This window comes from Quercus suber, unplaced genomic scaffold, assembly GCF_002906115.3.
Source record: "Quercus suber isolate HL8 unplaced genomic scaffold, Cork oak 2.0 scaffold_144, whole genome shotgun sequence".
Lineage (NCBI taxonomy): Eukaryota > Viridiplantae > Streptophyta > Magnoliopsida > Fagales > Fagaceae > Quercus > Quercus suber.
The window spans coordinates 471,542-494,496 of record NW_027069605.1 but is presented as its reverse complement, the minus strand read 5'-3'; the positions used below and the strand labels follow the sequence as shown (position 1 = coordinate 494,496).

The 22,955-nt window shown below is 35.3% G+C and overlaps 3 protein-coding genes across 4 annotated transcripts; 2 read left to right on the top strand and 1 right to left on the bottom strand.

Annotated features, from left to right (window-relative positions):
• Positions 1 to 1,419: 1,419 nt before the first annotated feature.
• Positions 1,420 to 4,516, bottom strand: LOC112008875 (uncharacterized). Of its 2 annotated transcripts, none has more exons than XM_065776887.1 (4): positions 3,998 to 4,516; positions 3,344 to 3,421; positions 2,286 to 2,399; positions 1,420 to 1,838 (listed from the first exon to the last, which is right to left on the bottom strand). In XM_065776887.1, the coding sequence occupies exons 1-4, from the start codon at positions 4,397 to 4,399 to the stop codon at positions 1,566 to 1,568; spliced, it is 867 nt and encodes a 288-aa protein (XP_065632959.1). In that variant the 5' UTR covers positions 4,400 to 4,516; the 3' UTR covers positions 1,420 to 1,565. The 2 variants fall into 2 exon arrangements, with proteins under 2 accessions (XP_065632959.1, XP_065632960.1); XM_065776888.1 differs by having other exon boundaries at positions 3,350 to 3,421.
• A 468-nt stretch (positions 4,517 to 4,984) lies between these two features.
• LOC112030391 (uncharacterized) lies at positions 4,985 to 8,161 on the top strand. Its single transcript, XM_065776885.1, has 11 exons — positions 4,985 to 5,122; positions 5,811 to 5,894; positions 5,978 to 6,093; positions 6,210 to 6,311; positions 6,400 to 6,513; positions 7,044 to 7,100; positions 7,219 to 7,285; positions 7,375 to 7,428; positions 7,529 to 7,603; positions 7,682 to 7,717; positions 7,908 to 8,161. Exons 1-11 carry the CDS (start codon positions 5,012 to 5,014, stop codon positions 8,019 to 8,021), a joined length of 930 nt encoding a protein of 309 aa, XP_065632957.1. The 5' UTR covers positions 4,985 to 5,011; the 3' UTR covers positions 8,022 to 8,161.
• A 7,030-nt stretch (positions 8,162 to 15,191) lies between these two features.
• LOC112004951 (thioredoxin reductase 2-like) lies at positions 15,192 to 18,185 on the top strand. Its single transcript, XM_065776884.1, has 3 exons — positions 15,192 to 15,578; positions 15,649 to 16,273; positions 17,747 to 18,185. The coding sequence occupies exons 1-3, from the start codon at positions 15,267 to 15,269 to the stop codon at positions 17,815 to 17,817; spliced, it is 1,008 nt and encodes a 335-aa protein (XP_065632956.1). The 5' UTR covers positions 15,192 to 15,266; the 3' UTR covers positions 17,818 to 18,185.
• Positions 18,186 to 22,955: the final 4,770 nt, after the last annotated feature.

The window sequence follows — 22,955 nt, the reverse complement described above, 5'->3', positions numbered from 1 at the left end:
ATTTACTTTGAAATGTGATACCCCAAACTATTCAAATTTAGAGAGTTTAAATGATAGTCCAATTGTAATGACATAACTTATATTGCCCTAGGGGTTTGAATCTTAGCTCTCCATCTTTCACTATATATATATATATATAAAGGATTTAATTAGCATGTATGAGTTGTGTATTGAGACTCGCATCAAGCATAAGGTTGAAATGAGCTATACATATGTATAGAGTCCTTATTGCAACTTGGCTTGTCATTTTTGGGGTGTATCGGATTCGGTAGGTAGGTAGCACTTTCATCGGGTTGTGACAAGATGACAAGGCAAATTGGTTGGATTGGATCATATTGTGTGCGTATGTGGTGCAGATTAACTTTCAACAAAAGGTTGGTTATTCAAAATAAGGAAAAAGTTTGGCTCAATTTGAACCAAACATGTTTGAGCCGCTCAAACATGTTTGAAGTTATTTTGCTCCAACATATGACAATTGAAGATACCAACCAAGTGTGTAGTTTTAGTTACATAGCTTTTTTAATGAGTCATGTGACTTGTTTAAATAATATGTATCGATAATTTTATAATTCACCATATATTATATGAATAAGATAAGTTCAAACATGTTTGAAGCAGCTTTTGGATTTATTATGCAAGGGTCCAGCAGTTTGCATATGCCTTTTGCTAAAAACTGATTCATTTTTAATCACTCCAATCCAGTGAAGTAAGCCAAATCTGTTAAATAATGATTCATTTTTCTCTGGATATATTCGACTGATTTAGAGGGTCACTTGGCCACTTCAAGTACCATATTTTATTAAATTTTGAATTCTGGATTGTGATAGGATTGTATGCCGATATATGGCATGTGAAATAAGCTTGTTTTTGTGGGTTACGCTTCCCTGTGCTACTTATATCAATTCACTACGATTCTGTTTCCTTGTACAAGGTGTAGCCCTCTCGGAGTGGGAAATGACACCTTTTGGTCCTTGGGTGCTGGAAATTGCAACCTTTGCTTCAATGGAGTTATTCCCAGTTGTGTTTTTGCCGACTTCACCTATGTGGGTGGCTGCAATGGCTTTGGGGCGGCTATGGAATTCGATTCCTGTTATTTATAGCTGGGGTTGCTGTGGCCATGCGGCTCATTAATTCATTGGCTCTCGTTTCCTTACCAAAAATCAGGCACATTCATTTGAAATCAGTTGTTGACCCAAGGATAGCTGAAAGAATATCAAAAGCAAGCTTCCACCGGGAAAGGCTGGTAAAGGAAATCGGTTACATCAGTTTCTTGCTCTCATCATGATCAGAATTCCATTTACATGTTATATTCTATATGTGGTTTTCACTGCAGATGCTATATATAGTCCTTAGTGGGATCATTAGCAGGGTGGCACCGGATTCTTTAAGAAAAAAGAACCTGCAGAAAGGATAAAAGAATTCTAACAAGAAAATTTTCTTCCTGCAAACATATAAGCTGTTTTTGCATCTCCAACCACTTTACACAAAGAATGAGACAAGATTACACGTAATAGAAGCTATATGTTATTCATCCTCAAGGATTGCTCTGTAATAGAAGCTATATGTTATTCATCCTCAAGGATCTCCCTGTGTACGTGCATGCATGAGGTGCTGCAGTACTTGTAGTTATATCTATGAAAAGGAACTATACCAGCCAATGAAGTATTACAACAGGAGCAGTTAATGTCGCCAGCTAACCCACTTTTCGGTAGTGAAGTGCTTGGTAAAAGTGGGGCATTATTAACTTGACCATTGAGGGCTGCAGCAGCGGCTATTCTCCTCTCAGCAGCAGCTGCTCTCTTTTCCCTCTCAGTGGCCAGTGCCCTTTTCAGTTCCTCCTGATTCAGACACACCAAAAAAAAAAAAAGCAATCAAGATGGTTGTCATTGAGATTGAACAGTCAAAGATGGTGACTGTAGCAGGAGAAGGGAGATAAAGTTAGTTAATATTAGTTTCAAACAAAGAATGAACAGTGCACTGCCCCAGCAAGCACCTGCACCTATTATAAAACCTTAGTAAAAAAGAAAGAAAAGCCGTTTCTTATATCATTGTAAAAGCGCTAGCATGAGTCCCTAAAATCAAACTCAAAATTTTGCCTTTGAGAAACTTATATATATATATATATATAAAAGAAAGGGCAATGAGAATTTTTTTAACCGATATACTACTGATTTAGAATAAATTAATGTGAGATAGGGCCTGGTTAACTAGGCAAAAAATATGATAATAATAACAACAACCACAACAACAACAACAGCAAAAACAATATGATCTATGATTCTAACCTCTTTTGAGATCTGTGAACCACTGCTAGGTTGGGAATTTTTGAGACTAGAAGTTGAAGTAGACCCTTGATTCTCTGCAGCTTTTGAAGTATTTTGACTTAGGGCAGCCTGAGCCTACATATTCACACCAGGATGACATTGAAGACACATGACAATGGAACTAGAGATGGGTAAATTTATTAAGAAAAGGAAGAACATTACAAAGTAGTTGTGGTGTGACACACAAATAACCTCAGTTAACGACATACTCAAGTAGTTTACTAATAAAAGTTTTCTCAACAATACAATTTTTAAAGGACTTGAGAGGAGAAAAAAAAAAAAAAAAAAACCATTGTGCCAACAAACCTTATTAGAATATAGCATCAATCCTTTTTTTTTTTTTTTTTTTTTTTTTACAAATTTTGGTTGGTTCCAAAACATCTTATCCTCATTGTCTTGACAAACCTCAGTGAATATAGCTCTAAAAGAAGAAAATCAAAGATTCTAATTCCCATGAAAGCTATGATTAGACCAGTCCTCTCTCTCTCTCTCTCTCCCACCATTTCTCCTCCTCCCCTTCTCTCTTGAATCAGAACCCTATCAAAAGCAATGCAAAAGAGGATATGATAATCATCTTTTAACAAAATATCACCACACCAAAGATCATGCCAAAACTAAATTCATGTGCCATCTCCCACCTACAAACCCAATAATTTGGAAAGAAGCCCCAAACCTTTTAATATTCTTCCAAAAACTAACACTAATAATCTAATTACTAACTCTATGTGCAATTGTAATTCAAACTATAATTTACAAATACTAAGATTTAGTTATTGGAAGGTCACTCCACACAGCCGCTTCCTTCTTTTTGCTAAAAACTACAATGAAATACAGGACAAAAAGCTACAGAAGAAAACCAAGTGGAATCACATCACTTCAAATTTTATACTATTTAATTCCATGTTAAACCTAGATTTAATTCTGGTAGGTATAAACAGGAGCATAAATGCTAAAGACTAATAAATCCCCCATTATAATCTTTTCATAATATATCAGAACAAAAACTGCACACTATGCACCTGAACCTTCTTTTCTTTTGCTTTACGTAATTTCTTTAATTCTTTTGCTCTTGCTTTCCTCTTTGCATCTTTTTCTGCCTGAAAACCCACAAAATAAGGAAAACCATCAATCTTTCAGGTTATGCATTAACTTGAATCATCATAAAGCTAGATAAAGAAATCAAGGTATCACTATTGACAAAGACAGGTTAGTTGACCAAACCATTGAATACGTAATTGTGTCATGAATTAACACATTAACTTATTAGCAGTGAACATCACTGCTAATAAGTTAATGTGTTAATTCATGACACAATTACTTGAACGCCTAGAACCCTACTTTTTTTGTAATGATTTTTGACACAGACCTAAGTTTGTTCTTCATCTATTTTAACACCGCACAAACTAACATAGAATATATATGTTGCCAAATACAACAAGGAACAACCACCAAAATCCCAACTTTGTAGTCTTTTCCTCTGTTTCTATACAGTTCTCAAAATTTTGGTTAGACAGATATGTGAATTTTTCAAAATAAATTTGAGAAATGGCATCCAAGAAATAACTTCAACAAATAACCACAACAATTGATGCATGTCGTGAGAAGTCATTTATCTCTCATTTTAAGCCACTGCACTGAAACACCACAGTTGACAGAATAAAAAAATTGTGTACCTGCTTAGCAGCTTGAGATTCCTCCATTTCTTTTGTCAATGCACTAGGCACTTTAGCAACATCCCAATCCCACTTATCAAGGTTTGAGGCCATAAACCTTCTAAAAGAATTCCTGACTTCCTTCTCACTTGCCAGCATATATGGGGTGCGTCCTCTTTCATCCTTGCAGCAAGGATCAAGACCCTGTTCTAGGAGTTCCAAAACCTTATGAACATTGCCAGATTGTGCTGCTTCATGCAGAGGAGTTGATCTACCTAGAAGTTCAATCTCACTCTCACTTGATCTAGATAGTTCATCAGATTTTTTGTAACTTGAACAAACATCAGCATTATCCCCAGTACCCAAGTTGTTACCCATGTCTTCTTTGCTGGAGCCTGGGCTGCCATTATTTATCATACTCATACTTGAACACGAGTCCTCTTTGATGTTCGGTTCCTTCTCATCTAATTCATTGACAACTTGTATCAATTGATTATATAAACGCTTGGCTTCCTTTAAGGTAGGCCTCCTAACAGTCAATGGAACATTTCGAACAACGCAATGCTGATGGCTAAAATATGGGTTTACCCCATTAAAGAGCAGTTGACGGTTGTTTGATGGAGCATAAATGAAAACGCAAGAGGAAGCATCAAAGTAAGGCTTCCAAGCAGCAAGTAATTCTTGAATATCCTGGAATATACATGAAAGAACAATTCATCAACCTTAGAAGAGATTCAAAAAAAAAAAAAAAAAAAAAAAAACATATAATAGCCTAATCTCCTTTACTAATATTAGGAGAACCAGGGTACAAATCCCCCACCCTATTGATACTATTGCAGTTAATACTAAATCGAACTTAATGGGGGGGGGGTGTTGTTGTATCGACCTGATTAATATCTGTTTCAGTTTAATAATGCGAGGAACCTGTAAGACCTGCTATTTTTAGTATCTAATTTTGTAATTATCTTGGAACATCACCAGCATGTCCCTTGCTGATGTTATGTGCTAGCACCAGCTACTAACCCTTTTATTCTAATGCAGATTTGGGTTCCGACAAATCCTAGAGGGGCTGAAAGACTACCCCCTAATATCATTGCAGCCGAGTCAGATTTTTTTCTCCGCCGATTATGGGGTCAACCTAGTGAGGTATGCATCTTCAATCATGACTTTAATATGAAAGACACATTTGGCCTGTAAATTCACTATTAGAAAGTCAGTGATGTTGCTTCATGTGTGGTCCTTGCTATTTTGATTTAAAAGTAGCGAAGTACCCCAAGAGAAAGTCATTAAGAGCTGCAGTTTGGTAGGGAGGAGCCTTTGTTTATTTGTAGAGAACAAGCAAGAATAATGAAGAATAGGAGGGTTATTAGACTGATAGTTGACATGTGAGCAATGACTATTAAGAAACGAGCCCACTAAACAAAGAATCTGTGAACGGCGTATTATGAATTAAAGACGATTGAATAACCCCCAATGATGTTTAGTTCTTTGCATTAAACTGAAGACGGAGGGCTCAGAATGTTCTTTAAAAACCAGAAACAGAGAACAAAAATGAACAATATACAAAATCATTTAAAAGTGATTTGAGCAGAACAAAGAAAAGAAATTCACTATTGCATATAAAGCAAACTCATTCTTAGATAAATCATCACAACAATGATGTCAATGTGAACAACCAAACTTTTAGTTTGTTTCATTAGCCTTCAATTAGATTAGTAATGAATATTTTCCCTTTACCCAACAATGAAGAAGATATCTCCATTTTCCCAAATGATTAACTTTCTTTAGATTTGTCTATCTAATTTGAATCTGTTGATGGAGCTGGTACTTGCAGGATTTAGCCATCAAGCCAAAGTATCTTGTGACCTTCACTGTTGGTTATGATCAGATGAAAAATATTGATGCAGCAGTTAAAAAGGCCAGTTTGATTTTTTGCGCTCTCAATTTATTTCCACAATTCCCCTTCTCTCTCATTCCCTCACTCGGAAGTTATGTTTACAGTTCTCAGAGAACTTCACCATTGTCTTGTTTCACTATGATGGTCGGACAAGTGAATGGGATGAGTTTGAATGGTCAAGGCGAGCTATCCATGTGAGTGCTCGGAAGCAAACTAAATGGTTAGCAATTAACACCTCTTTTGTTAATTTTAAGTTATTGTAATAGCTAGTAGCATAATTTTGCCAAGGCATATGTAGTCATGTTTTCATGTAAACTCCCTGTAAATTGGTCCAAGGTGGTACGCCAAACGTTTTCTGCATCCTGACATTGTTGCTCCCTATGACTACATCTTTATTTGGGATGAGGATCTTGGTGTAGAGCATTTTGATGCAGAAGAGTGAGTGTCGAATCATATCCTGATTTAGATGGAAAAACTGTTGTGATGAAATAGGATTCTTAAAAGTTTCACATTTTATCTAATGCAGATATATAAAACTGGTGAGGAAGCATGGTTTGGAGATTTCACAGCCTGGTTTAGAACCGAACAATGGATTAACGTGGCAGATGACAAAGAGAAGAGGTGATAGTGAAGTTCACAAGTAAGAGTCATAGAACTCCTTAAATCTGTCTTCATTTGCTGCTAAAAAATGTGTGCACTTAATTAGGACTAGAATATATTCTACGGGACAAAGTTTGGCTACAAATTAGCTACAACTCCCACTAAAAAAATTAACAAAGCTACATATTTTAAAAATCTAACTGTTGGATTCCGTGTTCTTTATGTCGTTAATACGCATGTCAAATTTTGTGCCAATCGAATGTTATTTACTATTCGATCCATAATCTTATTTTTTATGCATAATTTTAGATTACAAAAACTTAAAATTTAAACATTTAATTGATAACATAACTATTGATCTTTGATCTTTTGGAAATTTTACAAGCATGGAGGATATAAGAAGAAAATGTAATCTGTTGGTAGATCTATCAAAATTCACATCTAATAAAAATATATTCAGTGAGAGTTGTAGCCATTGGCTACAAACTAATTTGTTCCCAAACCTTTTCCTATTCCACGGATGGTTTCCCCTTTAGCTTGATTATATTATATCTTTTTTCCCTCCAACAGGGTCACAGAGGAGAGACCTGGTTGGTGTAACGATCCACATGTGCCACCATGTGCAGCGTATGTAAACTTAACTGACCCTGGTCAATTTTAAATGGATTTGTGCTTTACCTCCCCCATCATTTCAAGAACCTTTAGAATAGGTGGTAATAAATTTATTTGTATTCTAAACATGCAGGTTTGTTGAGATCATGGCCCCTGTATTTTCTCGGGATTCATGGCGTTGTGTTTGGCATATGATTCAGGTATGGATTATCATTTTTATCTTTTCTAGCTTCCACTTCTTAATTTATCCCTTGCTAGCTAGTTTAAAATTTTTGTCCCACTATTGCAGAATGATCTCGTTCACGGATGGGGCCTTGATTTTGCTCTTAGAAAATGTGTAGAGGTTAGTTGCCCCTTCTCATTTTCTGCCTCAGGCATTTAGTTGCTCTTATTTATGATGACAATTGGGTTCTTGTCGCTTTCATATCCTTGCTTGGAAACAGCCTGCTCATGAGAAGATAGGAGTTGTAGATTCTCAATGGATTGTTCATCAAAGTGTTCCTTCACTTGGGAGCCAGGTAAATTCAAAGCTTTTTAACTACCAGTAGTCATCTTCTGTGAAAGAAATTATAGTCACTCAATTCTTCTTTCAACAGGGACAAGCAGAGATTGGGAGGGCACCTTGGGAAGGGGTATGTAAAGTTTAATGAAATCTATGTCCTTCATTTATTTAAATACTCCGTGTGTGTGCATGCCCTCGTACTTGTTTAGACTAGTTTGTTTATGGAGAAGAAATACAAATTTGTGGCATTTGTGTTGGATTTTATGGTTCACTTTTTAACAGAAGAAGAGCACTGAAAACTTTGAGTTCTTATGTGGCAGGTAAGGGAGAGGTGTAGGGAAGAATGGACAATGTTCCAAGATCGAATAGTTAATGCAGAAAAAGCATATTTTGTGGCAATTGGAAAGGATCCCCCCAATTCAACAGCTCATTAGGGGAGACAATTTTGGAATCAGGAACCCCTGTAAATTTACCCGTTCATTGAATTCAACAGACAGAAATTACTACCATCCAGTGTATTTTTATCCATTATATTGTTCTTTTTGGACACCATCTAAACTATACCCTTCTTTTATGTGCGGGCTGATTTCTAGATAGAGAAAAACTGATTTTGCTGCCCTGAATCTTGATCCCTGTATCTCAAACCACCCCTTTGAGAGCACTCCCATAGGCTTATGCCCAAAAAAAAGTAATTTGCATCACCCAAAGCCATCATTATTTTATTTTACCTAACCACTCTTACAACATATTCTACATCTTGTTCTTTATTTTGCAATACACCACATTAAAAATTCAAATAAAGAGGATGTTAGAGTTGCAAACTATTTTACAAGTTGTTGATATAGTGATGCATAAGCCAATGTAGTCTACAGGGTAATGCAAACCTAATGGATTGCTCCAAGCACAAGTTGGGAGATGCCTTTTATGGGATAAATTATATATATAACTCAGCCCAAAAAAAAAATGTATATATCAAAACTCAATTAACTCAATTTTACCAACCTAATAGAAATGAAATGATGCCATGTACATTTGAGAGCACATAGATACATGTGTGCCATATCAAATATATCTCTTCATGTTAAGAGCCTTCTAATTCAATTGGTTCCTCATGGTGTTCCAACTGAGATATCCACAGTTCAAACTTTCTACCTCCAACTGTAGAATTATTAGATATATGTATATATATATATATATACACACACACGCACACAAACACAAATATATCCCTTCACATTTCACTAGTGAAAAGGGGGAAATTTAGCACTACCAAATGGGCTTTAAAAAAATAAAATAAAGAGGACAAGTCATTTCGTTAGCTTGTGAAAATGTTGAAAACAAGAAAGAACTGTGATACAAACAATATAAATTCTGGCCATAAAGGAATCTAGGACAATGAGTCCGGTGTGAGGAAGTTCTGTGAATCAGAACACAAACACATGGACAGTGGGGCTGAGTCACACCTGCTTCTGCACTGTGCGCGTTGATGCAGACAATGAATGTCGTATCACATTGTATCACATTTTCAAAGAAGCAAAAATGTGAGCACAGATAATCTCTTATACTACCGTGCACTCAAAAAATGGTTCTATCCTATGCTATCCTATCCTGTGGACCTGTTCACTCTAGTCGCCCCAAAAGTTTTGGGAGGGAGCAACAGACTGGATTGGCAATTAGAAATAATTTTTGGTAATTGCGTCTTCGAGCTCCTTGAAATCCCATGCATTATCTGCTGAATATTCCCCTGCATAGGAGGAAACTGTGATCAAACTACTAATGTCTTTTTCCCTATAATAAAAATTGTGATAATTTTCAACTGAACATGCCCTTGGAAATCTTGTACTTTTCTACTTTCAAGGAAACGTAGTTTATCATGTGCAAATTCCATCTATGTATTTCATTGCTAAGAAATCACAAGAATAGAGATGACACTTGATATTGAACAAATTGGTTTGAAATCGCTTTTGCAGTTGAAGTTCTCTTTCTTTTCTTCACTTCTTTTTTTTGTTTTTGTTTTTTTGCCCTTCCTGCTAGAAAAGATAATTACATAATACCAAAAGAGTGGTTACAATAATATGCTACAAGAGTTCTAGTAAGAGTTGAAGGGAATTGATGTGCAGATAGCCACCACTAAACCTAGTCCGATGTGCCCATGGCCAGGATAGAGAACAACTTGAGCTACTATTTGAGCAACAAACAATCACAACATATTCAACATTCTCGTGTCTACTACCAGTCAATGAGATAAAATGAACCACGATAAACGAGGTAAATTCTCAACCAGGTAATCATATTGGATAGACCAGCGCAGAAGATTTGACTAATCAAACAAGAGTTTTTGGAAGAGCATATTGGGTTCAAAACTAGATGAAAGACAAGATATTTCAATGGGGAGTTGCAGCAGGGGGCTACCATTGAGGAAAAGATGCGCAGGGATTATCCATATGAAAGACAGTATGTTTCCATCATGTCAAGCAGAGGAAGAAGATGTTCTTTTCTTGAGGATGACGTGGATGGTGACCAACTAGAGTTTTAGATAGAAACTATTTAAGCAAACTCAGCCAAACAGTTTGTGTGGCTACCCAGTTGAGCCACCCCCTCAGCATTTGGAGTCTAGAATTCCGAAAGACCAGTTTGTCCTCTTTGCTATAGTTGCTTTGGAAACCATGTAAAGAATAAGAAACAAGGTTTCCATGGGAAAAGGAAATATACCATTTCAACGACTTCCAAACTGCACCAATGAGCATCAACCGGGGCACCCTCTCCTTATATGCCCGGGAGCTAGTGTAACCTAGTAAACCCCTATTTTTTTTCACCAAAAAAAAAAAAAAAAAAAAAAAGTAGCTCTTGCGTCCGACCCATTATGCGGATGGTATTTTACATGCTTGTCCAATAGATAAATAATTGATCCAACCACTCATCATTGTTTTTTTTTTTTTTTTTTTGGTCTTTTTAAAATCCCGTTCATTATCAATTAAAAAGGTGTAGTCATGAGTTTAAATTTGAGATCTTAAATTGAAAAAACAATAAATATATTGGTATGGCTTGCACACGAAAAAAACATTGAGAAAAAACACAAAAGAGGCTAAAATTTAGGATTTTGAAAATGATTAATTTATTTTGTTAACCCTATTTGTTGAAATGTTTTCAAAAGTTTCATTTAAGGGTATTCTAGGATAGTCGAAATGTCCATCCCAAACAAGAAAAACCTCTTGAATAATAGTATAGCCATAGGAAATGAGCATGAAACTTGATGACCACAAAAATAACAATTGTCCATAAAATAAGATCATAGTTACGGAATTAACTAAGCATTCAATTCCTTACTATATTCGACTAAAGTAAATAGATAAACCAACTGTTGGAAAGGACTTAAATGGTCATAAAGTCAGAAGAAGCGTTATAATTAAAATAAAGGCAATCATAAATAAGATGATATTACTATATATTTTAAAAATATAATCGTACCACTGCCCACCCTTAGCATGATGGTCACTCCACAATTTTAAGTGTTTATGGAGTGTGGGGAGGGGGGAGGGGGGACAAGGGTCGAGGTTTAAGTCTTTAAAAGAGAGTTTCACACACAAATACACTTAGATTAGTTTACTTTGTTGACCCTATTGTTGAAATGTGTTACAAAAGTTGCATTTAAGAGTATTTTGGGATAGTCGAAATGTTCATCCCAAACAGGATAAACCTCTAGCATAGTAGTATAGTCGTAGGAGATGACCATGGAACTTGATGACCACAAAAATAATGGTCGTCCATAAAATAAGATAACGGTTACAAAATTAACTGAGCATTCAATTCCTTACCATATTCGGCCAAAGCAAATAGATAAACCAACTGTTGGAAATGACTTAAATGATCATCAAGTGAGAAAAGGCGTTATAATTGTCATAAATGCAATCATAAATAAGATGATATTACTATATATTTTAAAAATAAAACCCTGTCATCATACACTCTTGGCGTGATGATCACTCCATAAATGTTTCGTGTAGGGATATTGGGCCCAGAAGTTTATTATCTATTTGTACATTGGGCCTGGGGCCCAAGCCGAGGACAAAAGATTGTCCGAGTAAGGGAAAAACATGGACTGAAGAGACTAAGTCGGTGAGAAAAGGGGTTTGTCCTGGACATAATAGCTTAGGAAAGTGAGTCGAGGATGAATGCATCCGCAGCTAGCCAAAGCCGAGCTCCGAGAAGGTGGTTCGTCTTCCAGGGTAACGTTCCAAGAAGTTCTGTAGGATTGGAGAAACTTCACAGAGGCACCAGACTGGGGGAAGTCCTAAAATATCTTCGGAGAAAGCTGATATCATCGCATTAAATGCAAAGCAGCTAATTTCCTGGTTGCATTAATGTGGAGAAAACCCTTGAACAGTGTAGCATTGATTGCCCCAATGTGCAGAAGGCCTAATAGGGTGTCCAATGGGATAAGCACTCGAGTAATAACTAGGATGATCAACAAGTGGAGGGCGAAGATTGTCTAGAGAGTGCTATATAATGAAAGAAATACTCCATGCCAAAAAGGAGGGAGAGGAAGGAAGAAACGCTATAACCATCTAGAATCAAACTTATAACCACGTTTAAGATCATTATATAAGAACCAATCTTCTAGGACATTGCTGAGGACATTTATTTTTCTATCTACACTTGTTTATCTCCATTTTTTCATCATCAACCTACTTAACCTGTTGTTTGATTAACTAAAGCTTAGTTTTCTAACCCATTTCTCTACAAATTCATTGTTTTGGGCTTTTTAGGCCTAAGTCCATTTACACTTTTTGGCTAGGAATTCAAATCAGGTCCTCACATTCCATATTTGACCAAAGCTAATAGATAAAACAATCGTTGGAAATGACTTAAATGGTCATCAAGTAAGAAGAGGCGTTATAATTGTCATAAAGGCAATCATAAATAAGATGATATTACTACATATTTTAAAAATATAACCCTGCCATCACACACTCTTGGCGTGATGGTCACTCCACAAATGTTATGAACCCATGGGTAGAACTCACCATTGAAAACTATTTGTTGAAACGTTTTCAAAAGTTGCATTTAAGAGTATTTTGGGATAGTCAAAATGTTCATCCCAAACAGGATAAACCTCTAGAATAGTAGTATAGTCGTAGGAGATGACCATGGAACTTGATGACCACAAAAATAATGGTCATCCATAAAATAAGACGACAGTTACAAAATTAACTAGCGTTCAATTTTTTAGCATATTCGACCAAAGCAAATATATAAACTAACCGTTGGAAATGACTTAAATGGTCATACAGCCAGAAAAGGCGTTATAATTGAAATAAAGGCAATCATAAATAAGATGATATTACTAAAAATTTTAAAAATATAAATGTACCACCGCGTACCTTTAGCGTGATGGTCACTCCACAAGTATAAGTGTTTATAGAATGTGGGGAAGGAGGGCAAGGGTCGAGATTCAAGAGAGAGTTTCACACACATATACACTTAGATTAGTTTACTTTGTTCACCCTATTGTTGAAATGTTTTCAAAAGTTGCAATTAAAAATATTTTGGGATAGTGTCAAAATGTTCATCCCAAACAGGATAAACTTCTAAAATAGTAGTATAGCCGTAGGAGATGACCATGGAACTTGATGACCACAAAAATAATGGTCATCCATAAAATAAGATGATGGTTACAAAATTAACTGAGCATTCAATTCCTTACCATATTCGACCAAAGCAAATAGATAAACCAACTATTGGAAATGACTTAAATGGTCATCAAGTCAGAAGAGGTGTTATAATTGCCATAAAGGCAATCATAAATAAGATGATATTACTACATATTTTAAAAATATAACCCTGCGACCACACACATTTGACGTAATGGTTACTTCACAAATGTTAGGAACCTATGGGTAGAAATCACCATTGAAAACCTATTGTTGAAACGTTTTCAAAAGTTGCATTTAAGAGTATTTTGGGATAGTCAAAATGTTCATCCCAAACAAGATAAACCTCTAGAATAGTAGTATAGCCATAGGAGATGACCATGGAACTTAATGACCACAAAAGTAATGCTTGTCCATACAATAAGATGACGGTTACAAAATTAACTGAGCATTCAATTCCTTACCATATTCGGCCAAAGCAAATAGATAAATCAACCATTGGAAATGACTTAAATAGTCATAAAGTCAGAAGAGGTGTTGTAATTGCCATAAAGGAAATCAATAAATAAGATGATATTATTACATATTTTAAAAATATAACCCTGCCACCATGCTCTCTTAGTATGATGATCAATCCACAAATGTTAGGAATCTATGGGTAGAACTCATCCTTGAAAACCAGCTTGCAAGAAGATGATGCCCAAGAGCTCATAAGCACATGTTTAAACTTTTACTTAATCCATATAGAACACTAAAATCATAACATACCACCACGCTTCGCAGGCGATGTCCACGATGACTCATTCTAGCGACACTGACCCAATAATAGCCCTCTCTCTCTTTGGTGGCTCGATTCACTTATCAGTTATTTTAATTTAGCCTCTAGGTTACCCCCTCCAGGATCTAGCCACAAAGTCGTAACTCATTTAATCTCATACTCAATGAGCTACACCTAATTAAGTGGTTGGTTCTAATGTCAAATGTTAGGAATTCATAGGTAGAACTCACCCTTGAAAACCGGTTTACAAGGGAAGGTTGCCCAGGAGTTTATAAACACATGTTTAAACTTATGTATAAGTGTTTGTGGGATAGAAGGGGAGAGAGGGGGGGGGGGGCGAGTGGGGGGGGCGAGCTAAGATTCAAGTTTTCAGGATGAAACTTCATACACATATATACTTATATTAAACTAGAGTAAAATTTCTATCTTGTATCCAAATATATATATATATATATAATGGTTGAATTGAATGTTCTTTATATTATTAACACTCATGTCAAATTTCTATCAATAGGATGTTATTTGCTATTTGATGCATAACTTTATTTTTTAACATGCATATTCAACAAATGCAAACAAATAAACCAATAGTTGGAAGGAACTTAAATGGTCATCAAGTCAGGAGAGGTGTTATAATTTCCATAAAAACAATCATAAATAAGATGGTATTATTACATATTTTAAAAATATAATTGTTAAATTACATGTTCTTTATATTCTTAACATACATATCAAATTTCGTGTCAATAGAATGCTATTTACTATTTAATGCATAAATTTATTTTTTACCATGCATATTCAACCAAAGCAAATAGATAAACTAATTGGACTTAAATGGTCATCAAGTTAAGAGAGGCGATATAATTGTCATAAAGGCAATCATAGAAAAGATGATATTACTATATATTTTAAAAATATATTAGTTGAATTACATGTTGATACAAACTATTTTTTAATATTTTTATAAACTATTGACGTGGTAAATTAATAGTGATTTTTATATGGGTTCATTATTAGCATCACTTTTTTTTTTTTTTTACTTAATAAAAGTTTCCAGTTTCCCTTCTTAAAAACGAGCACAAAAAGTGGCAATGGCTTACGGTCGTTTACGCGTTTTTGACTAAAACTAGATGTCGTTTTACTGAGAGCATGTGAAATTAATGAGCTATAAGAACAAGCTCTTTCCTCTAGTCAGGAGACTCGTTCGACTGGACTTTACTCCCGCCGCCTCGTATTCCTCAAGCTCCGCCATGGAAGACTACCAGAAACTCCTCAAAACCAAGGTCTGCATAATCGGAAGTGGCCCAGCGGCTCACACCGCCGCCATATACGCTGCACGAGCAGAGCTCAAGCCCATTCTCTTCGAAGGTTGGATGGCCAATGGAATCGCGCCAGGTGGCCAGCTCACCACCACCTCCGAAGTCGAGAATTTCCCGGGCTTCCCTGACGGAATCAACGGGATCGAGCTCATGGACCGTTGCCGAGCCCAGTCTCACCGTTTCGGCACAGAGATTTTCACAGAAACCGTCAACACCGTCGACTTCTCCACCACTCCTTTCAAGGTCTTCGCCGAATCCAAAACCGTCATCGCCGATTCCGTCATCGTCGCCACCGGCGCCGTCGCCAAGTAAGGTCTTCGCCGAATCCAAAACCGTCATCGCCGATTCCGTCATCGTCGCCACCGGCGCCGTCGCCAAGCGTTTAGAATTCACCGGCTCCGGCGAAGGTGCCAACGGGTTCTGGAACCGCGGAATTTCAGCTTGCGCGGTTTGCGACGGAGCCGCGCCGATTTTCCGCAACAAACCCCTGGCCGTGATCGGCGGCGGAGACTCGGCGATGGAAGAGGCAACTTTCCTCACGAAGTACGGTTCCATGGTGTACATAATCCACCGGAGGGACTCGTTTAGGGCTTCGAAGATTATGCAACAGAGAGCGCTGGATAACCCTAAGATCAAGGTGCTGTGGAACTCGGTGGTGGAAGAAGCCTACGCGGACGAGACTAACGGCAGAGTTTTGGGAGGGTTGAAGGTGAGGAATGTGGTGACTGGGGAGGTTTCAAATTTAAAGGCGTCGGGATTGTTCTTTGCGATAGGCCACGAGCCGGCTACGAAGTTTTTGGGTGGGCAGCTGGAGCTTGATTCCGATGGTTACGTGGTGACGAAGCCGGGCACGACTCAGACTAGCGTGCGCGGAGTTTTTGCTGCTGGTGATGTTCAGGACAAGAAGTATAGGCAGGCTGTTACTGCAGCTGGCACTGGTTTGTCACACGCTCTCTTTCTCTCATTTGTTTTTTTCTTTCAATTTTATGAATGCTTGTTTAAAATAATGCAATCTAGTCATTTCGTATTAGATGTATATGGGTTTAAGGGCTTCATATAATAGGCAATTTAAGAATTCTAAAGGATGTTAATCAATTGAAAATGCTCCCAGTTTTAAGGTCTGCTTGGTTGAATAAATCAATTAAAATTCATAACGGTGCCTCTAAGTTGAATAAAATCATTATCTGAGTTTTAAGAGCATGTTTAGATGCTGCATATTTCGTTGAAAATTGAAAACAATAAATTTTTTTTTTTGAATTACTGTTCACATAAAAAATACTGTTAATTTGCAACAAAAAAAAAAAAAGCCGAAAACGCAGAACGTGGGATGTAGACGCTGAATCCAAACACCTTCTAAGAGTACTCTTATGCAGCAGATATAGAGAATGTAGTAGCTGTTTTATTGATGAAATTGACATTAAACAAGAGGCAATTCTAAGCTTCCTCCACCCCAAATAGAGATAATTAAGATGTTCTGTTGTGCCCGTTATTCCACTAATAATTAATAGAAACCATGTCTATTCATGGTCTTCTTTTGAAAACCATGTCTCATATGCAAATGGTCTTTTTTATTTTTTTATTTTTTTGAGATGATGAGCGCATTCAACAAACCCAGGTATATCTAACTTAGATTTTGCAACATAGAGGATTCAAGAGTCTGAATCTTGCGAACTTGATTTTGTCTCACCCATTTTTTTTTTTGAGCCCTTGAATTAAGATAGAAAGGCTTGTTGGACCAAGCTTTGGCCGGGCTCCGGCTTGTCTTAGTGCTTGGTGACCTGAAATTGATTGGTCTTGTATGTTTAATTTCTGCATTGGTTTAAAATTAAGTTTGAAGACGACCTTAATTTCACAAGTTGATTGTACTGTGAAATACTTAGCTAGGCTTGGATTCTTTGTCTGTGTGTTTTCAAATGAGATTAAAAAAAAAAAGCTACCTTGATGCGTTCAGTAATATTCTAGCTATATGAAATGCATAAAATTTGATAGGAGCTTTAGTTCACCATAAGGATAAAGATAATTTGAAATTTGTGGTAGCACAATCAGGCTTTGCTTTACTGATTCTGAGCTGAGTGATTCTACCACCTGTCTTTGTACAAAGTTTTAAGTACACCAAGATGGGGAGAGAAGACTGCTCCTAGTTTTCTGTTTCATTCTCTTTTATTGGCCATCATATAGAAATCATGTTATATTGAACTATATTAGACATGGCACTGGCACCTCCCATTGTTGCAATACCATGTTTCTGTTACCAATATATGGGTTTTTTTAAACCCGGGAAGTTTATCTTCTAAATTTTAAATAAAAACACTTGTTTCGTTTAAGTCTGGTATGGTTGTATTATTCACACTTTCATAGTAAAACGTGTATTAAGGTCTTCTCTATCTGACTGGGTTTCTTTAATGATGCAGGTTGCATGGCAGCTTTGGATGCAGAACATTACTTGCAAGAGATTGGATCGCAGGAGGGTAAAGGGGATTGACTACCTAGGGTGTGCTGCGGATTTGAAAGCCAATCAGTTAGAAGCAATATTTAATCAAGGATACAGAATTGTCTTTGAAAAATTTATATTTTAGTATTGGACTATTGGATGCATTGATAGATTTGATTGGCTTGATAATCTAGAAATCCTATGTTTAACTTTGGCATTTTTGGTTTTAATTCAAGCTGGTTGTAGCTTTGACTCCTGGTTTATTGAGATATCTTGCTTAAGCACCAGGTTTGATGAGCTAAGTCACATGTAAAATGTTTCCTTGCACTTTGGTCGTGTGGTGGCATTTCCTATTGGTAATTATTCTTCTCCTCACATGGAGGTCATGCCATTATGAGCAAATGCACATTTTTTTACTAGGTTTGTTGAGCACTAGAGCTTTATCAGATTTTGAAATATCCTACTGGTTATTTATTAACCTTTTTGTGAGAGGGCATGCCAATAAACTTCTTGATAATGTCTTGAATTTCTCAAAATTTAACATCTTTGGACAAATGGCTTTGTTAGTGAGAGATATGATGCAAAATAAGGCTTCTTGATATGGTTGGAAAAAATTTATCATATCATAGAACCTGTGTTTATCCAAAAAAAAAAAAAAAAAATGAAGAACTTTGTGTTAGAATTAAGATGGAACAATATCAGATTGTTGCTTCAATTTGTGTCCAAGAATAACTACAGTTTGGAAACTTGTAAATTTTAAACTTATTTTGAATTGTGGGTCACAAAATATTACACCAGGTTAAGTCACTTGGTGCATGTTTACTGAACTTCCTTAAGAAGACTGGAAGAGGGATGGTAGGAGTAGGACAAAATGGTTACACGTTTGTCATGCCCAACCACCAAAAATTGCTCATAAAGATGCGTGAACATGCATCATCCACTCCTCTCTGCCTATTAGCGAGATTATGTGCACGCCAATGCTACATGGCTAGCATGCGGTCAAATAGAAACTTACGTGTCAACCTTTTATGCTATTTCAAAAAGGAAAAAAAATAGTGCAATTGGAAACTTCTGTTGTCAATTGTCATAGTTCTTGAGTCTTGATATTGAAATTAAATCATGCCTTCACAATCTGTCAAAAAAAAAAAAAAAACAACTAATTCTTTGTTTTACTCTCTCTCTCTCTCGGTTTTGGTGAGAGTTCGAAACGATTGAACATTGCTCGACACTGCGGCGCTTAAAATAATTCAAATGGCCTCTACACTAGGACTAGGGTTCTTCTTCTCTTATTTATTTATTTATTTATTTATTTTTTTGAGGTTCCCTACATTTCCAAATTTCTCAGTCAATGGCCCGCAAGACCAACCTCCAAAAGGACAGCACATTTTTGGTGCTGGGTTTTTGAACTGGTCATTTTCTGGCGTAAAATTTGAGGTTCCTACAAAATTTTATGGAATAATTACATTTTAAGTCTTATAATTTAGTAGTGTGTTGAATAAAATATTTTGAAATTTCCTATTTGCCAACTGAAATGACAGTTAAGCGTGCTAATAGAGGAGATAATGACAGTTATTAAATTTTGAATAACGCATGAAATATTTCATGGTCATCAAAGTGAAAGGAAAGGATGCCAAAGAAATTGTCAATAACTACTAATTATTGATAATTGTTAGAGAACTAAGTATAAATAGAAGACTTATTTATCAAAATAACACACACAACTCTCTTATCAAAAGAGATTTTTTTTTTCCTCCTCTTATTATAGTATTTTTGCTTTGTAGTTTGGAATCTTTGTAAGCGGTCAATGCAATTAAGTAATTTGCTTATAATCATTTACTCCTACTTGTCTATGAAGTTCTATTAGATTCCTTGCAAGTTCACAGTCATTCCTCTAGGATTTCCCACTTTGAGCGACCAGGAAAAATTGTAATACATACAAAAAAAAACTGGCTAAAGTATGTACTTGAAAATGTGAGCTTTAAAAAAAAAAAGTACATAAATTAGATAAGCTAAAAGCTAAATGAAAAAACTCGTGTTATGTGTTTGGCAAAAAGCTATTATTTATTAGCATTTTGTTTCTTGTCTTAGCTTCCATTTCAATTTCAGTATTTCTTAAAAAAAAAAAAAAAATTAAGGTTTTTTTTTTTAAAATTTTTTTTTAATAAGAAAGTCGATGCAACTGCTCTTATAGATGGTAACTGTTGAGTGACAATTTTTTTCACACGTCACATGTTCTAGTTCTAGTCTTATTGAATCTCACTTAACACACTCATCGGAAAATACCAAAATGGCATGGCCTCCAAAAGTTATTTTAGATCTTTACAATTATTTCATATTTCATTACGAAATTGGACCACTAGAAGAACTCATTCATACACAGTCCAAAATATCATACTTTCACTATTTAACAAAGCTCAAAACCGGCCCAATAAGCCCAATAAACACCTCACTAGGCAAAATTCTTAGCCCTAGTTACGCATTAAGAATGGGTTTTCTTTTTTTTTTCAAATTTGGTTTAAAAAAAAAAAATGATATGGCAAGGTGTTTTGACGAATTGGAAACTTGTAAATTTTAAACTTATTTCGAATTGCGGGGCAAAATAGTACACTTAGATAAGTCACTTGATTTATGTTTCTGGTTAGTAAGCAGCAACTAAAACCAGTTATCAATGTCTTAGCAAAAAAAAAAACAGTTATCAATGGGTTATAGATCAAACAGCACATCCTACCAAATATTAACTTATTTTGATCAGCTTGTTTTGCTTATTTATTAGGTACGATTTTTAAAAGGCTAAAATATAAATATAATTCTAGTCCTTAAGTTTGTATATTGTGCGTATTTGGTCCTATAAGTTTGGAGTGAGCGCTATTCGTTTTTGAAGTTTAAAAAATGAGTGTTGTTGGTCTTTCTATTAACTTCTGTTAAATTCTTGTTTATGTGTCTAATGGAAGATTGACATGACACTTTTTTTTTTTTTTTCCTTGTGGCTACTTTTTTTATTTACTAAAAAAATCACATATGTGATTAAAATCCAAACTTGTTTCTTTTCCCCAATTTAAACTCAAACCCGAAAGACCTTGGTAGTTGACTACTTTCTCAAAATTAAATCATACTCAATTGAGATAGAATGCACACCGGAGCAGCAACTTGCTGTCACATCCACAAAAGTCTTAGTGGATGTGCTTTCTTTGAATTTATTTAGAGTTTGACTTACTGTTTTTCATTTCCAAGTTGTAAATTCCATTTGATATTTAATTGGTATTTGTTTTCCAACAAGGGCTATAAAACTGCCCAAAGGTTTTTCTCTCTTAGATTGATTTCAATTTTTTTTTTCTCTCTTAGATTGATTTCAAATTTTTTTTTTTTGGATGTTCCCGTTTACAAGCATTGGGCATAACTCATAATATAGTTATTAATTAAGAGTTTCCATTGTATGATACCAGATTAGACAAAGGGATTGTGGATTGTTTGAATAATATGTGGTTTGAAATTGATGAACGGTAAAACCATTATAAAATTGTTTACATGGATAAATTTTCTGAGGAACATAAGAGGGATTTAGATAAAAACAATACGTTGAGACATTGCCAAGCTTCCTAAGACCAATGAATAATTAGGATGCAAATTGGAACGGGTTAGATTTATGAGTGTAATTTTGTTTTTGTTTTATTTTTTCTTTAAACAAAATAAGTTGTCACATTGAAAAAATAAGTGTGATGTCATTGTTCCATTAGACATATAAGCAATAATTTAACAGAAGTTAATGAAGGGACCAACAATGCTCATTTTTTAAACTTCAGGGACTAATGACGTTTACTCGAAACTTAAAGGACCAAAGACGCACAATAGACAAACTTTAAGGACCAACATTGTATTTTCGCCATTTTTAAAACTTTACATTTTAGATGTAACTATATTTTTGTAGGAATTATACTTAAAGAGTAATAATTCAAGAGAAACAAATATAATACATCTATCAATTAACAATTATATCATGTGCATATGTAATAAAAATCAACAATAAGATGTGAGAAATTTACATACTAAATTATATTATTCAAGGATCTCACAAGCAATTAGGATGCTTTCCCCAGCTAGTCAGGATTAATAAGAGTTTTCTTTCCTCTTCTCACACTCCTTACAAGTGTGGCCTTGACAATACATATAATATTCAGAAAGGACATGACCAGCCATAAAATCCTTTCTATTGTAATAACAATTCATGTAACAGATATGTTACATTCATTAATAAACGATTTCATTAATTAGATTCATTAATGAATAAGTTCATTAACATGTCATTACTTTTGTAACTCCATACTAACACATGGATTCATTTATCGTTCATATCCAGAATCACTATAATGACAACACCTCTTATAGGAGGCCAAGTTACTGGCAATGACACGATAGATTTATTAAGGCCAACACTCAATGTGCATGAATCTCATTATGGAAGGACTTTTGAGATTATTATGCACTAACCATCAAAAGACTAGCCCTTATTGTCTTCCATAGTCTGAGCAATTTTAACTTGCACCTCCTTTCCACCATGGTCCAACAATGTACCTATCAAAATAGGCTACATCATGATGGATATGGTCAAGACAAGGACTATAATGAAATGATTCATAATCTTAGTCTACAATATCAAGTAGACATTTTCAATATTCCAATATTTTACATGATAAAAATATTGCAAAATTTCACAAGAAATTTTGAATAATTAATTATTGATAATAAAATATCATGTTGGGCCACATTATTCTAACAATTTTTACAATAAATAAATTAAGTTGATGGAAATGTGCTCATCGAAACAAATACTTGGAGGATAAAATTACACTATATGCATTTGCAAGTTATCATTAATGAAGAAGAAAAAAAAAAAAAAAAACCCAGTTGTGGTTGTTCAAAGAATTTCATTTTTATAAAAGCACACCAATGCTTCATTCAATCAAGAAAAACTAACGAATCTTGAACTGAATTCAAATGGTGCTTCAATATAATAGGAAATTGTTTTGTGGTTTTTCTTAAGGGGCTAAAGAGTGGACTTTTGAATGTGAGGAGCAAAGACTCTCTGGAGCTTGAATTGCCAATCAGTGTTATTGAAGTTCCTTAAGACGACGGGAAGACTTATGGTAGAATAAAAAGGTTACACATTTGTCATGCCTAAAACCACCAAAAAT

Coding starts and splice junctions, on each gene's coding strand:
- LOC112008875 (XM_065776887.1), bottom strand. CDS start 4,399: ATGAGTATGATAAATAATGGCAGCCCAGGCTCCAGCAAAGAAGACATG. Junction 3,422..3,997: donor AATCTCAAGCTGCTAAGCAG/GTACACAATTTT, acceptor GTGGGTTTTCAG/GCAGAAAAAGATGCAAAGAG. Junction 1,839..2,285: donor GTTCACAGATCTCAAAAGAG/GTTAGAATCATA, acceptor TGTCTGAATCAG/GAGGAACTGAAAAGGGCACT.
- LOC112030391 (XM_065776885.1), top strand. CDS start 5,012: ATGCAGATTTGGGTTCCGACAAATCCTAGAGGGGCTGAAAGACTACCC. Junction 7,101..7,218: donor CATGTGCCACCATGTGCAGC/GTATGTAAACTT, acceptor CTAAACATGCAG/GTTTGTTGAGATCATGGCCC. Junction 7,718..7,907: donor GGAGGGCACCTTGGGAAGGG/GTATGTAAAGTT, acceptor CTTATGTGGCAG/GTAAGGGAGAGGTGTAGGGA.
- LOC112004951 (XM_065776884.1), top strand. CDS start 15,267: ATGGAAGACTACCAGAAACTCCTCAAAACCAAGGTCTGCATAATCGGA. Junction 15,579..15,648: donor TCTCCACCACTCCTTTCAAG/GTCTTCGCCGAA, acceptor TCGCCAAGTAAG/GTCTTCGCCGAATCCAAAAC. Junction 16,274..17,746: donor TGTTACTGCAGCTGGCACTG/GTTTGTCACACG, acceptor TTAATGATGCAG/GTTGCATGGCAGCTTTGGAT.